A 13,104-nucleotide genomic window follows, 5' to 3' on the forward strand; every position below is an offset into this window, starting at 1 on the left:
AGAAAAACATAAGCCATAGTAAAGGAGGAAGAAGGTGTGAGGCTCTTCACATAGTTGCACCCTGCCTTCCCTAGAAACAAGCTTTTCCACAAAGACAATATGTAACAAAAGAGAATGGGTGAATACCTGAAATGGAGGAGAGATGGCTGGCCTCATCTTGAAACCTTATCTGAAAACATGCCTTCTTACTTCTTGAAATGCTGTCTTTGAGTTACATAGCTTTTCTATTCTGACATCTATGAAGCTGGGGGTTTTTTTTGGAGGAGAGGATCAAGTGAAAAAAGCCAACTTACTTTTGGTTCTAGAATTTACTGAGAGGAAAATTTAAATACGAAACTTCTAATGGAGACATCATCACAACAGAAACTTTTCAGCTCACTTCTGAAAACAGGCATCTTTAAAATGAGAAACCCCTGAATGCATCTAGGAGTTCACATGATGTATGCATAGGACCCAGAAATTGTTTTTCTCTCATAGCTATGGGAGGCCAAGATGTCAAAAATTTCAAATCAATTCAGTAGTCTCTGAAATACAAATGCATACAGAAGGTCATGAATAATTTAATTTTTATTTGTAAAAAGAATATGCATTTTAATATGTTTTTATTTATGCTTTGTTGCTTCAGATAGTCTCTTGGTTACATCTGCAGCAAATGTTTTAATTCATTTGTTATATAAAGTTGAGCAGTTTGTAGTTCTTCTGATTCAGATTTAAAGAACAGTTCTGCATTTAAGGAGATGTTGCGGAGAGCTTCCCTTGCTTTTCTGCTGACATATTCACTACCCTCTTATTTCATTCAATGCTTTCTCAGTATCTCAGTTTTGATTCTTTCAATGCTCTCCATAAAAGTGATACAGCCTTAATGCAGGGATTCTAAGCCTGGGGGCAGATACTTTCCTCTTGTGAAGTGCCTCTAGTGACTAAAGCCTAAATGGCTTTAGGTGCTTGCTGCTTAATTGCCAGTTTGCTTAGCTCTTCCATTTTTGATTTTGTTCTGTCATTTTGTGGCTGTGGATTGTTGTTTTTTTAATTGGTGCTATTTATTTTCATTGTCATAGATTACATATCAGCATCCCACAGTCACTCCAGCTGGCTTGCATTTTTTAAAGAAATTTTTGTCACTCTTTTCAGCTAGTCCTAATCAGATTTTTCCTTTCAGTCTGCACAGAAGTTCCCATTAATATCCACAGTGCTTGAGCATTTGCACTAAGGGAATATGTCTCTCAGTGTGAGGGATCTGTGGCAGACAGCCTTTGTCACGCAGTGTTGGGAGCTTTTACTGCCATCTTCATTTTATATTGCTGCCAGACATCTGCAAACCTTGTTTGTGCCATCTTCATTGTCTTGACCATGATCTCTCTGTCACCTTCCTGTGCCAGCATGCGTCACAGACAACACACACAAGGAGAGAAGAGGGGAGGCACAAGGTATAAAAGGAACACACCCTGCTCCCTTTGTGATAAGTTTTGTGTTTCAGTGAATGCAGATGCCATTATGGCTGTGCACCTGACAACTGGTAATTGTTGCGTGGATGACAGTCTTGCATCAGTCTTTCTTTGGGACAGCAGTTGGAGAGCTTTGTGTGTAGTTTAATGGGATATTGTTTTGTCTCTCTCAGGCTCAGATCACAGTGAATGGGAATTCTGGCACTGCTGCCAGCCCAGTGAGTCACTTTCAAAGGCCTTTTTCCCCTTCTTCAGCTTACCCTCCACCAGCTTCACTCAGTTCCAACATTGTTATCATGCAGCATGGCAGGATGATGGGTAAGCCTCATACAGTATTTTTGCTTTATACATTACACAACCTATTCTGATTCATGTGACAAAGACTGCAAACAATTGCAGAGTGCTTCACGTCCATAATGAAGGTATTATCTAGTCATCTACCTTGGGAAGTAAATGCAAAAAAAATGTGGCATTTATTGTTAGGTACAGTAGTGATCCTGAACTGGAGTTACTATCAGGTTTTATAACCTAGGTGTGTGAGCAAAACTCTTGCCAATTTTCTACTGGCTTTACCAAGGAAAGGGTGTCTATCAAAATAGCTCAACTGTCCAGCCCTTTCAGATTTTGCCTTAAGAAACCAAGGGCCCACTTTGTACTTTACTTCTCCCTACAACTTCCATAATTTTTCAACAGAAATACTGTCAACAATGGGAGGGGCTCTGGGCTTTTAAAAACCTAAAGCCACATCAATCTAGAATTCATTCATGTGTTTGTTTAGGACGTCTTAAATATAAAATTTAAACACAAACCAAATACCATCAGTCTTAGGCTCTTCACCAGTATAACTCCGTTTTGCCAAAAGAATCATTTACTTGCTGCTTTTTCTACCAGTGTTGTGCATATTTAGAAAATATTATACATGCAAAATAACTTGAATGTGGTCCCCACAGTTTACATCTTTGTTGTGCTTGCAGGAAAATTAGGTGACAGTTCTTACTCTGAGACATCTTAGACAAATGTTGCTGTCATCATAGTGATAAGTACAAAAAGCCTATACATGGGTTACTCCAGATACAGAATTCTAGGTTTTTTGGTTGCTTCTGGTTTGCTGATCTAAAGATCTGGCATTGCTGGTTTGGATATACCTAAAATATGACTTCCCATGACTTTCACTCTTGTAGGATGATCAAGTTTAGTGTTTCACAGTAACAGCCTGATTTAATTCTCTTTGCTCATGTAGAAATCCCTCTGATGGCCTCAGTTTGGGGCCTATGAAGAATGAAGGATCAAATCCAAAATGTTTTCTAAATTTAACATCATGCATTTTGGAAAGAAGTTCCAAATATTCAGATGTTTGCCACACAGAGTTCCCCCTCACCATATATGTGTAGGACTGAATTATTTACAGGATTTCAGACTTGAGTAAACAGCTGAAACAGCCATGCCAAATCCAGTGCTGCAATGGGAATGAGCAGAAATACCCAAATTAAAATTAGAGCTTTCAGTCACCAGAGCTCCTTTTTCAGGCTCATATTACAACTGATATTTTTCTTCAGAATAATCAGTGAATGTTAATGCCACATGAAAGTCGATTGTAATTGTCACCATTAGTGTTAGAACATATTTTCACTCCCTGCATTCATTTATCCTGCAGTGGAACCATCTCACTGTACCTGCACTTGCTAAATAGAGGCTTTGTAATAGCAGCCCACTAATTTACTGAAACCTGCTGCCTGAAAGAGTAGGGCTCTTTTTCCTGTATACGGGAAAGAATGTATTTTCTGCAGAAGTACAAATTTTCATGTCACATCCCAGCACAGAGGTGTTTTTTGTTAAGTTAAATAATCTGTGTTTTAGAAGGAAATGGTAATAGTGATGTATTAATTTCATTAGTTATAAAGGAAGATTTGAGGGGGAAGGGTAGAAATACTGCAATTCACTACTAAACATCTTGTACACTTCACAAGTTATTGTAGGTGGATCATCAGATTGCTCTACAGGTGGCAGGTTACCGAAAACCACTTTTATAGATTATATGTGAAGTCACATAAATACATCAACACACGTTAATGGAAGAACACTGTATGTCAGAATTTGTTTCTTATAAATATTCATGCATCAAAACTTCATGTTTCTTAGGACATACCACGTAAGTTATTGTGCAAGGCCATTTGCTGTGCTTACAGCACATGAATTTTTTTGTAGTTTGCTAGACTTGGTGGGTAGAAGTTTTAAAATTATGTCACTGGTTTCCAAGGAATGGATAGAAAAGGTGCAAAAGTTTGATTTATAGGAGAAAGGCTGCTGCACCTTTCTCAATAGATTTGCTATGTTTGTGAGGGTTTTTCTCTTTTTATTGAACAAGCCATTAAGAAAAAGTGCTCCTGCTCTAGTTCTGAGTTTAATAGCTTGTCTGGTCCTTAAATAAATTTGTAATTCTGTTAATGTAACATTAAGTAGGGAAAATCCCTAGTTAACATGATATTTCTTTAAAATAATGTATATATATGAGATTAAGATTGTCAGCCTTGGTACAGGATAGTGAAATGGGGAAGTGTGTTTTTAACTGCCAAGTATGATTATTGTGTCATTACACAATTTTCTGTCATGTTATCTTTACAGAGTCCACAGAGACATACTCACAGCATGTTCAGAATGTTGGCAGCACCACCACCACCAGTACAATACCAATCTGTAGATCCTCAGAAGAAGAAAAAAAAATTACAGTAATTAAAGCTCCACATTATGCAGGGATTGGCCCGGTAGATGAATCTGGAATCCCTACAGCAATTAGAACGGTAGGAAATTCTGGGAAATCTGTGTATGAACTCATACAATGAACTGATTGTTGGTAATGGGTTTTTCACATTCTTCTACTCTTATATAATTTGGAAGAGAGCGTGTGTAATCAGTGGCCTTGTGAATATAATATTGTGTGTTGACGAAAAGAAGAATGCTGATGGGAACATAATTGGGCAACCTCATGTTTCTAGTTTTAATTAGAAGTAGCCAAAATTTTGTGTCTTTCTTGTGTCTCTTGTAGTTCTTGCCTTTTGGACATGCACGGTAATTGCATTTGATTTGTTTCTAAAATAAATTTTATGCATACTATGTATATATGTACATGTGTGTGTGCAAATATTTGTATATTCATCTGTGTGTGTATGAGTAATAATCTTCTGCATTTCTTGGGGCAGTGCTCACATGCCATCAGGGCAGTATAGAAATGCATGGTTTTGTTCTGATGGCAATCTAAGGGAGTAGCATTTTCGTGGCAGTGCAGTAAATAATCATTGTGCCCTTGAGTGACACATAAGCGAATAGCTGGGGACCTCTTTCTTTGTGACCAGCCCAGTTTTGATCATCTGCCGCTGGTCACTGCTTGAGTGGTCCCAGGCTATCAAACTGAATAGTTTTGTTTTCACTATGCTGAAGCATTCTTTCCACTCTGCTGTCAGGGCAGCCTCTTCTGGCTGCTGCGAAGAGCACAGAGGCAGCAGCACTAGGTCTGTAAAGGCAGCACTTACTGGCCTTCCCAGCCAGAGAAGAGCTGCTGTGCTGGACGGAGAAAGTGAGAAGAGTGGGAGCCAGGATGAAAGCGGCAGAGCCCTTGCAGGTGAAGTCTTAGTGAGGTGCAGGGATGTAGCAGCTGTTGGATGTATGTTGTCTGCCAATATTGACATATGGGGCTATGTTGTATTGCCAAGAATTGCTTCAAGAGACTGAAAAATTAGGGAGGAGACCAGGAATTAATGGACAAAATCAATAGGAAAAAATCTGTATAAGTGGTAAGATGGGGACAATTTTTATAAGAATGGGGGAGAAACTCTGGCATTTCCTGCTTTATTTTTGACGTTAAAAAGTAATACGATCAGAATCTCTTAAAAATGAAGACATTTCTTTGCAGCAATGCTCTAGCATCGTGTCCTTTTTTAAGTAAGTAGTCCCATTGCTTTATATTGGATATAGTAATTGGTTTTGTGCTTTTTTAGTAGCAGATTGTTCTAATAGGGTGCATATCAGTTATATAAGATTATAACAGAAATCCCCCTTAAGTGTGCCTAATGAAGCTGGCAATCTGCCAAACTATATTTAACTTTCAGGCTGTATGATCTAAGTCTTTCAGATTTTCTCCTAAAAATGAAATATGGTTTGAATTAGGACATTTTAATGCTGATTTTGCTCTGGTTTTTGTTGTGTTTCAATTTCAAGAAATGTTATAGCCCGTAATCTTAGCATTATAGAAATAATTCTCACAATGAGATATAAGTTAAAACTTTATGCTAGCATGTGTATGTGTAAGAGTGTGTCTGATGTGCCATTTTGCGTCCTTATTCTGCTTCCTTAAGACGTAGCTGGTAGTAAAATTGTTTTCAAGATACTTATTTGAGATTACTTTATAATTGTGCACAAGTATATTTGAGCCCTGTGTACCCCAGCTAAGCAAGAACAAAGTTGGTATAGTTGTCAGCTCAAATATGCTGCACCTTGAAAAAGTGCTAAAACTGCATTTTCCATTAACAGTAGAAGGTAGGGTGTATCACCTTCCCTTTTTCCAAGGTCAGTAACCAATCCAAATAGGAATCTTCTCCCAGAAGGTTCATCCTCAGTCCCTTTGAAGAGAGAAGTTTTGAAATTAGTTCAATTTATCATTGCATGTAAAGTTTAGAAGTTTCTTATTCTTCCATCTTTGTGAAAATGGCAACAGTCTATCAAAAAAAGCAGTAAATGAAGATTCAGGGGTGATAGGTAACGCGCACTGTGTTCCAAAATGCTGTGCTGCTCAAAGTTTAGCATGTCACTAAGAACTCAGGAGTATCTGTCTTCCACATTTTGAGTGCTTCTCAGGAGTAAAGAGGTCTTGCAAGATGTGATAGTCTCTTCCAAGTCTGTCTTTGCTCTCAGAACATGATTTGTGTCAGCTGTTTAGCCAAGGAAAACAGAAAGAGGTTCTCTCTATTCCTGCTAAGCCATTCTGTCTCAGGATTCTGAGAAGGGAAGGACTCCTATAAAGCTGCTTCTTCACTCAGAACTCCCATCCCATGTTAATATGTTCTATGCTGCTTTAGCTCCTTCTAGCTCTGGGAAATGCAAGTCTGAAAATTCAGATTGTCATTACGTTCTGCCTTCATGCCAAGCCCTGCCCCAAAGATGGTAAAATTCCAAGACACTAAAAATGAAGTCTCTGAAAAAGAGACTATAAAATGCAGTTCACTCAGAAAAGCACTCAGTCAAATATAGCACCATTTACCACCAATGGGGAACTGGGAAAGGAAAAGCCAGATTCATGGAAAGCAGTATTACTGCACTGTATTAGTCTATCCAGAATGATTGCTTTATATCTAATTATCAAAATTAATATGTAGACTGAAAAGGCCTCTACTTAGTAAAATTTTTTTAAAAATCAAGTCCCACTAGGTTTCTTTTCCATACTTAGTTATTTAATATTTCAGCTTGAAAAAAAATAAGAAACAAAACCCCAAAAAACAGAGGTCCACTGAAAGTCTCAGAATATTCTGAGTTGGAAGAGACCCACAAGGATCATCAAGTCCAGCTCTTCAGTGAATGGCCCATATGGGGATCCAGGGATTATTAGCACACTGTTCCCACTGGCTGAGCTAATTCTAGGGTTAGAGAGGCGTCCTTTAATTGCATACTTCCTGATGGATAATTGCAATACTGCAGTGATTATGAACTCTCCTAAGAAGCAATTGCAGTACTTCTTATGTCCTCTACGTGCTATTTATCTGATTTTTTTTTCACATACAGTGATACCACGTTCCAACATTTAATTGCATCAGCTATAATATATGCAAAACAGGATGGCATCTGAATGGCTTCATGCATTGTGAATACTGTTAATTCCTCAAACAGTGTTGGTGTGTGGTGTGTGTACATTTGAGAAAATGTATTTTGAAATTAATGTATTCTGTTTCTTAATCCTATCTGGTTTATAATTTAAAGCCAAGTTATTGTCTGAGGCTTGAAACCCCTAGGAGGGTGTTGCAAGGGAGGTGATAAGAGAAAGCAACATTCAAATGTCCAGAAAGATGTCGGGAAACCTTCTTCTCTACTCATGTGGGACCTTCTCCATACCTTATCGCTGTGTGGGAGCCTCCTTTGACTTTGTGGAGGACCAGGCAATGCTTAACGAGCAGCAGGGACACAGCAGTAGTACTTATGCATTATTTGCAGTTTGTTCACCTACCACTGGTTGGAAGGCACTTCTTGGTTCAATACGATCAGAAAGGCAGTCACAATGTCATGGGACTCTTGCTGTGGGAAATGAGGAGGAGCAGGGAGATTGTGCCCAGCAGGGTAAATTCCTTCAGACCTCCTGGAATTGTAAACTGTTGAGCATATATGATCCTGGAGCACCAAACAGCATACTTGTTTCAAGTCCAGCTAAATTATTGTAACCAGAGTTCCACTAGTATAGCTATTTAATACCTTTAGGGAAACAACAGTAAAATGACCCAAATCTGCTTCTGAATAACTTACATGTGATAAACGCCAATCACTCGCTTTTTGAAATTTATGAAAATTTAATAAAGAATAAAAATTGGTTACAAAAAATTAATACAATAATAAAAGTTTAAAAAGTTTTCAGAGACAGGACAAATAATGAGGCAAATAAGAGCAAAGTAGGTAGCCCGGGTCTACCGTCCCCCCTCCCTCCCAGACAAAGGCTGAGAAGGAGAAGGGCCCTCTTTGGGAGGAATGTCCCCTTTTTGAAGACCAAAATTTCACGATTGTGCAATCTTTATCTTAAGACAGACCCGTTTGCCCAGAGTCCCTCTTCTAATCTTTGGCGTCCAGGTGTCTGGCTCGATCAGGTGGCCCTTGTGGATTCAGTCTGGTTTGACCAGGTGGCTTCTGTGGATGCAGGGAGATATGCCTCTTGTCTTCTGAAAGTCCTAAGCGGGGGGTTCTCTTCTTCTTGTTGTAACTGTTATCTCTGTTGAGAAACACCTCTGGGCCTCTCCCTTTTTTTTTTTCCTTCTTGAGCTAAAGAAAATATCTTACACACAATTCTTTTATTACTAAAACTTAATGCTAAAAATTACATTTACTATATTATTCAAATGTCAATACAGCATAACTTTTCTACCTAGCATTATTGTATATAGTAAATATCTGCATAGAGCCACACACACAACAAGCCTTTTTCACAATCCCCCCTCTTACTTCTTATAATAATTTTGGCTCGAGCAGTATTTACTGCTTTTCTGCATCCATTCTACATTCATTTTCTTCATAAATCAGTCTAGCTTCCTGGAGGGGATCTTCTACTCTATCTTGTTTCTTTAATACCATAATCCTTTGCACCGTTTTTGTTGTATCCATCCTTTGATCCATGGTCACTAATTGCATTCCTTGAACTACACTAGTGATGAGTCGAATGAAACAAGGGATCAAACAAGGGGGAAATATTCATAAACTAATCCCCTTCAAGTCTAGGCAAAAAAAGAAAAATTCCTGGCTGTATGATTCTTAGAATACAGCTCTCTTTCCACTGAGAGGGAAGTTTTGGATATGCCCTTTTCCCACATATCCAGAACAAACCGTCTGGAGCTTTCCCATAGTCCAATTTTTGCTTATCCATATTCTCCCAAAATTTAGAAACCTCTGGGATGCCAACATAAGGATTTTTTCCTGTATCATTACATTGAAAAAGCCTGATTTTATTATTATATTCACAATTTCCTTTGTTTTTCTTTTTTTTTTTTTTTTTTTTTTTGAGTCCAGTACATGGTAGGTTCTTCTGGGATCCACCATACAGAGGTCCCATTACTAACCTTGTATCTTTTACAGGGAGTTTTTCCTACTTCATGGAGGAACTTTTTTCCTTCATGCCAAAGACATTCCTCCCCTATGACTACTGAACTTAAAATCCATCCCCCTGGTCGATTTTCTCCCCTTATGCTTGTTTGGTTCCACTTAAGGAGCTCGATTGGGCCTAAGCTGCTGCCTTTCCATGGCCATTCTTCTGACATCAAAGCCCCTCCACAGACCCAACAATTGGTTACGTTAAGTTCCTTACTTATTCTTTCTCCCAATTCCACAAACAGATTTTTACCCATCCGTGAAATATCTATTTCTTTCTCTAATTGTTGTTCCAATTTCTTATACAAACCGTCAAGTGAAATTGGTACAGGTTTAGGTGGTGGTGTTGGCCTAATTTTTTTATCTATCAATTGTTCTTTTACCAAATTCTTTGCTTTACTCCCAGTAATGTGGGTGAAACACATCCATTTGTCCCCTTTTGCACATTCACTTCCCCTTAAATTTTCTGCAATCCAATACTTTTCCAATTTTACATGCAGTTTCCTAATCTGGAAGGGTTATAACAGTGACTGTTGATATGAGTGTGAGAAATAAAGAAGGAGCCTCAGTGTCTTTTCCATATACAGTTTTTGGTAACACCTGTAGCATGGCCCGGTCGGCATCCCAAAAGGGAAAAGCCAGAAAATGAGTGACAGAACCAGGAGAGGTCCAGTATGGCTTATACTCCCACCTCCCATGCCTATGGGGTTGCAGCCCACAGCAGGTGTATGTGATCTTCTCGGTGGCGATTATAGAGACCAATCTGGTCTTGCCCTCTCCTCTATTGTCACTTTCTCTTAGCTAATTTCCAGGCAAATCGTTCTTGACACTCCTTAACCGTGGTCTCCCACTTTTCCTCAGCCACCTCTTGTTCAACAGGCACTAATAATTCCCATCCACACAACAAAGTTATTATTTTAGTTGTTTCAAATTCTTCTTGGATAGGGGGCTCAGGTGACACTCTACGCTTCATGCAACGAGAGCGTCGTTTGTGTGAACTACAGTACCAATTTTTCCCACAGCTCAAACACTTACATTTACACCAACTGGCTTGTCCAGTATTTGGGTGAATCAAACAGGGTATTTGGCTTGGCAATGTATGAGGTTGTAATTCCCCCTCCTCTTTATATAAATCACAGGCTAAGGCCAAAACACAGGGATTTTTCTGTCTGAAACAATCCTGATCCTCTTGTTTGTGGCAGCAGTACTCCTCCCCAGTTCATCACCTCTCATTCCCGTTTTAGGGTTAATTTCGTATCACCCGGTTCCGATGATATTGTCCACTCCTTAGGCTTTCCTACAGGTCTTTTGATTCTGCTGGCGTGGATCCACCCTCGTTCCCTGGTCCGGATCGCAGCCTCGGTCCTGAAAAGGACTTTCTCATTTTGGAGTTAGAGATATTAATCACAACAATTTTGATATGGTGCAATTTATAATTCCTTTGAATTATATTTTGGCACAACATAATCTATCTGTGTGTGCACCATATAGCCGACAGAAATGGCAGCATATTAAATTGATCATAGGTTTTAACAAAATCTTGGAATACAAGCTGTACAATGCTAAAATGTTGTTATAAGTATTACACCTAAATTTTATATTATAACTAAGTTCTAAATGATAACCAAAAAATGGTCCTGTCTTTGTCTGAAAGACAGGTGTCTGCCAGGGAAAGCTGGAGCCACCCTTGGAATGAAGAATTCAAACTTTCTCCCTCTGAATTATTGTAATTTTGAAAATTAGGGAGCTCTCAGGTGAAGATATGGGACTATAATAATAGTTCTTTTCTGGTATGTATACACAGGTTAACAAACAACACCAACCTTAGCATTAATAATAAACAGAAGCAGAACTCAGGAACACTTCCCTAAGGACACCCTGGGACTTCTGGGATTTCCCTCTTGGGGACAAAGACATTCATTCTCTTCTTAGACCCCAATGCTCAAAGGGGCCCAAGGTCAGGGGGGTCTTGGTGCAGCTGCCTCACAGCTTCTGCTAGGGTTTTCTTACAGAGCCAGAGCTGCTGGGCCTGGGGTCCCCAAAGCTTTGAATTAATTGTTGTAACACTTTTGGCATAAAATGTGTTCCTCTGCCCAAGTCTTTCTTATTAACTATTCTATATCTTGGACTAATAATTTTTTCCAAAAGGGTTTTACTTACCACATTAGCAGTAGCCTTGGCAGTGGGAACTGCCTCCACCCAATGAGTTAAATGGTCTGTTATTACTAATATATATTTCCATCATTGAACCTGAGGAAGTTCTGTAAAATCTACTTGGATACTTTGAAATGGTCTAAGGGCTAATTCCCCACCTCCCCGGGTGGTTTTCCTCATTACTTTCTTATTTATCCTTTGACAAGTTATACATTTTTCAGTTATCTTCTCTGCTATCCTATAAATCCTAATGTATTCATAGTTTCCTAGGAAATAATCACACAAAGCTTGGGTACCTCAGTGAGTTTTCTGATGCATGTCTTCTAATATTTTTCTAGTAAGTACTTTATTAAGTAATTGCCTTCTATCAAGAAGTTTCCATTTCTTTGATTCATCTGGTTCACCTCCTATCTCTTTCAATTCTTTTCCTCTGTTTCACTAAATTTTGGAATTTCCAACATCTCCTCATTGGTAGTTAATACCAACATTACTTTTTCCACTCCATTCTCTGCTGCATCCTTTGCTTCCTGATCTGCCAAATTATTTCCCCTTACTTCTGGAGTTACTCCCTTTTGGTGACCTCCAATATGTACTACAGCTATCTCTTCAGGTAATTTTAATGCTTCTAGGACTTCTAAAATGAGCCCCTCATGTACTAATCCTTTTCCTCTTGAATTCAGCAAACCTCTTTCTTCCCAAATTTTTCTAAAGGTATGTACCACTCTAAAGCAATACATGCTGTCAGTGTAAATTGTACCCCTTTTACGTGCTAAGTGTTCCAGTGCCCTTTTTAGAGCATATAATTCACAGGTTTGAGCTGACCAGTTTGAAGGTAATTTCCCTTTTTCAATAGTTTGCATGTTCTTCCCATCAATTACTGCATATCCTGACATTCTTTTCCCTTGTAGGCATCTGGAGGATCCATCCACATAAATTATTTCTCCTTCTAGAAGGGCCTGGTCCTCAAGGTCTTCTCGAATCTTTGTCTGGTATTGGATAATTTCTAGACAATCATGTATTAAGTTATCTGTTGGTTCCCCATATAAAAATTGAGCTGGGTTCAGGCTTTTATTTACTTCTAATGTCAAATCATTACTGTCTATCAAGATCGCCTCATATTTTAGCATCTGAGAGTCTGTCAACCATTTTTCAGCCTTTTGGTTTAACACATTTCGAACTGCATGAGGCGTGCACACAATTAGTTTACCTCCCTTAAATCTTGTACCAGCCTGTAACTTCCATCAGACTTTTTTACTGGAAGAATGGGGGTATTATGAGGAGTCATACAGGGTTCTAGTGTACCATCCCTTATCAGTCCTTCTATTACCGGCTTCAAACCTTCCCGTCCTTCTAATGAGATAGGATACTGACGCACCCGTATGGGACAATCTTTTCTTTCAATTGTAACTTTTATGGGATCAATATTCAATCCTCCCCTATTTCCTTCAGCAGCCCATACCTCCTTCTTAATTTTCTTTTCATCCTCCTGTTCTAATTTCAATATTTTAGCTGTCATCTTCCCATTTTCTGGTATAACTCCTATTCCTAATTTTATTTGGAAGTCTCGTCCCAATAAATTACTCCTTGTTCCTGGGACTAACAAAACATCTCTTATCTAAATTCTGGTATCTCTCTATATCACCGCATCCCTGATGACAGGCAAAACTCTTTTCTTGCT

General features: G+C 38.8%; 1 protein-coding gene across 16 annotated transcripts in view; it reads left to right on the forward strand.

Annotated features, from left to right (window-relative positions):
- SORBS2 (sorbin and SH3 domain containing 2) overlaps nt 1–13,104 on the forward strand; it is a 156,612-nt gene that overhangs the window by 89,562 nt on the left and 53,946 nt on the right. For all 16 annotated transcript variants that reach the window (XM_063402101.1, XM_063402094.1, XM_063402092.1 and 13 more), the window contains 2 exons: nt 1,619–1,763; nt 4,068–4,243. In XM_063402101.1, coding sequence (XP_063258171.1) covers nt 1,619–1,763; nt 4,068–4,243 — 321 coding nt within the window. The remainder of the gene's footprint in view (nt 1–1,618; nt 1,764–4,067; nt 4,244–13,104) is intronic.

This window comes from Prinia subflava, chromosome 7 (genome assembly GCF_021018805.1).
Source record: "Prinia subflava isolate CZ2003 ecotype Zambia chromosome 7, Cam_Psub_1.2, whole genome shotgun sequence".
NCBI lineage: Eukaryota > Metazoa > Chordata > Aves > Passeriformes > Cisticolidae > Prinia > Prinia subflava.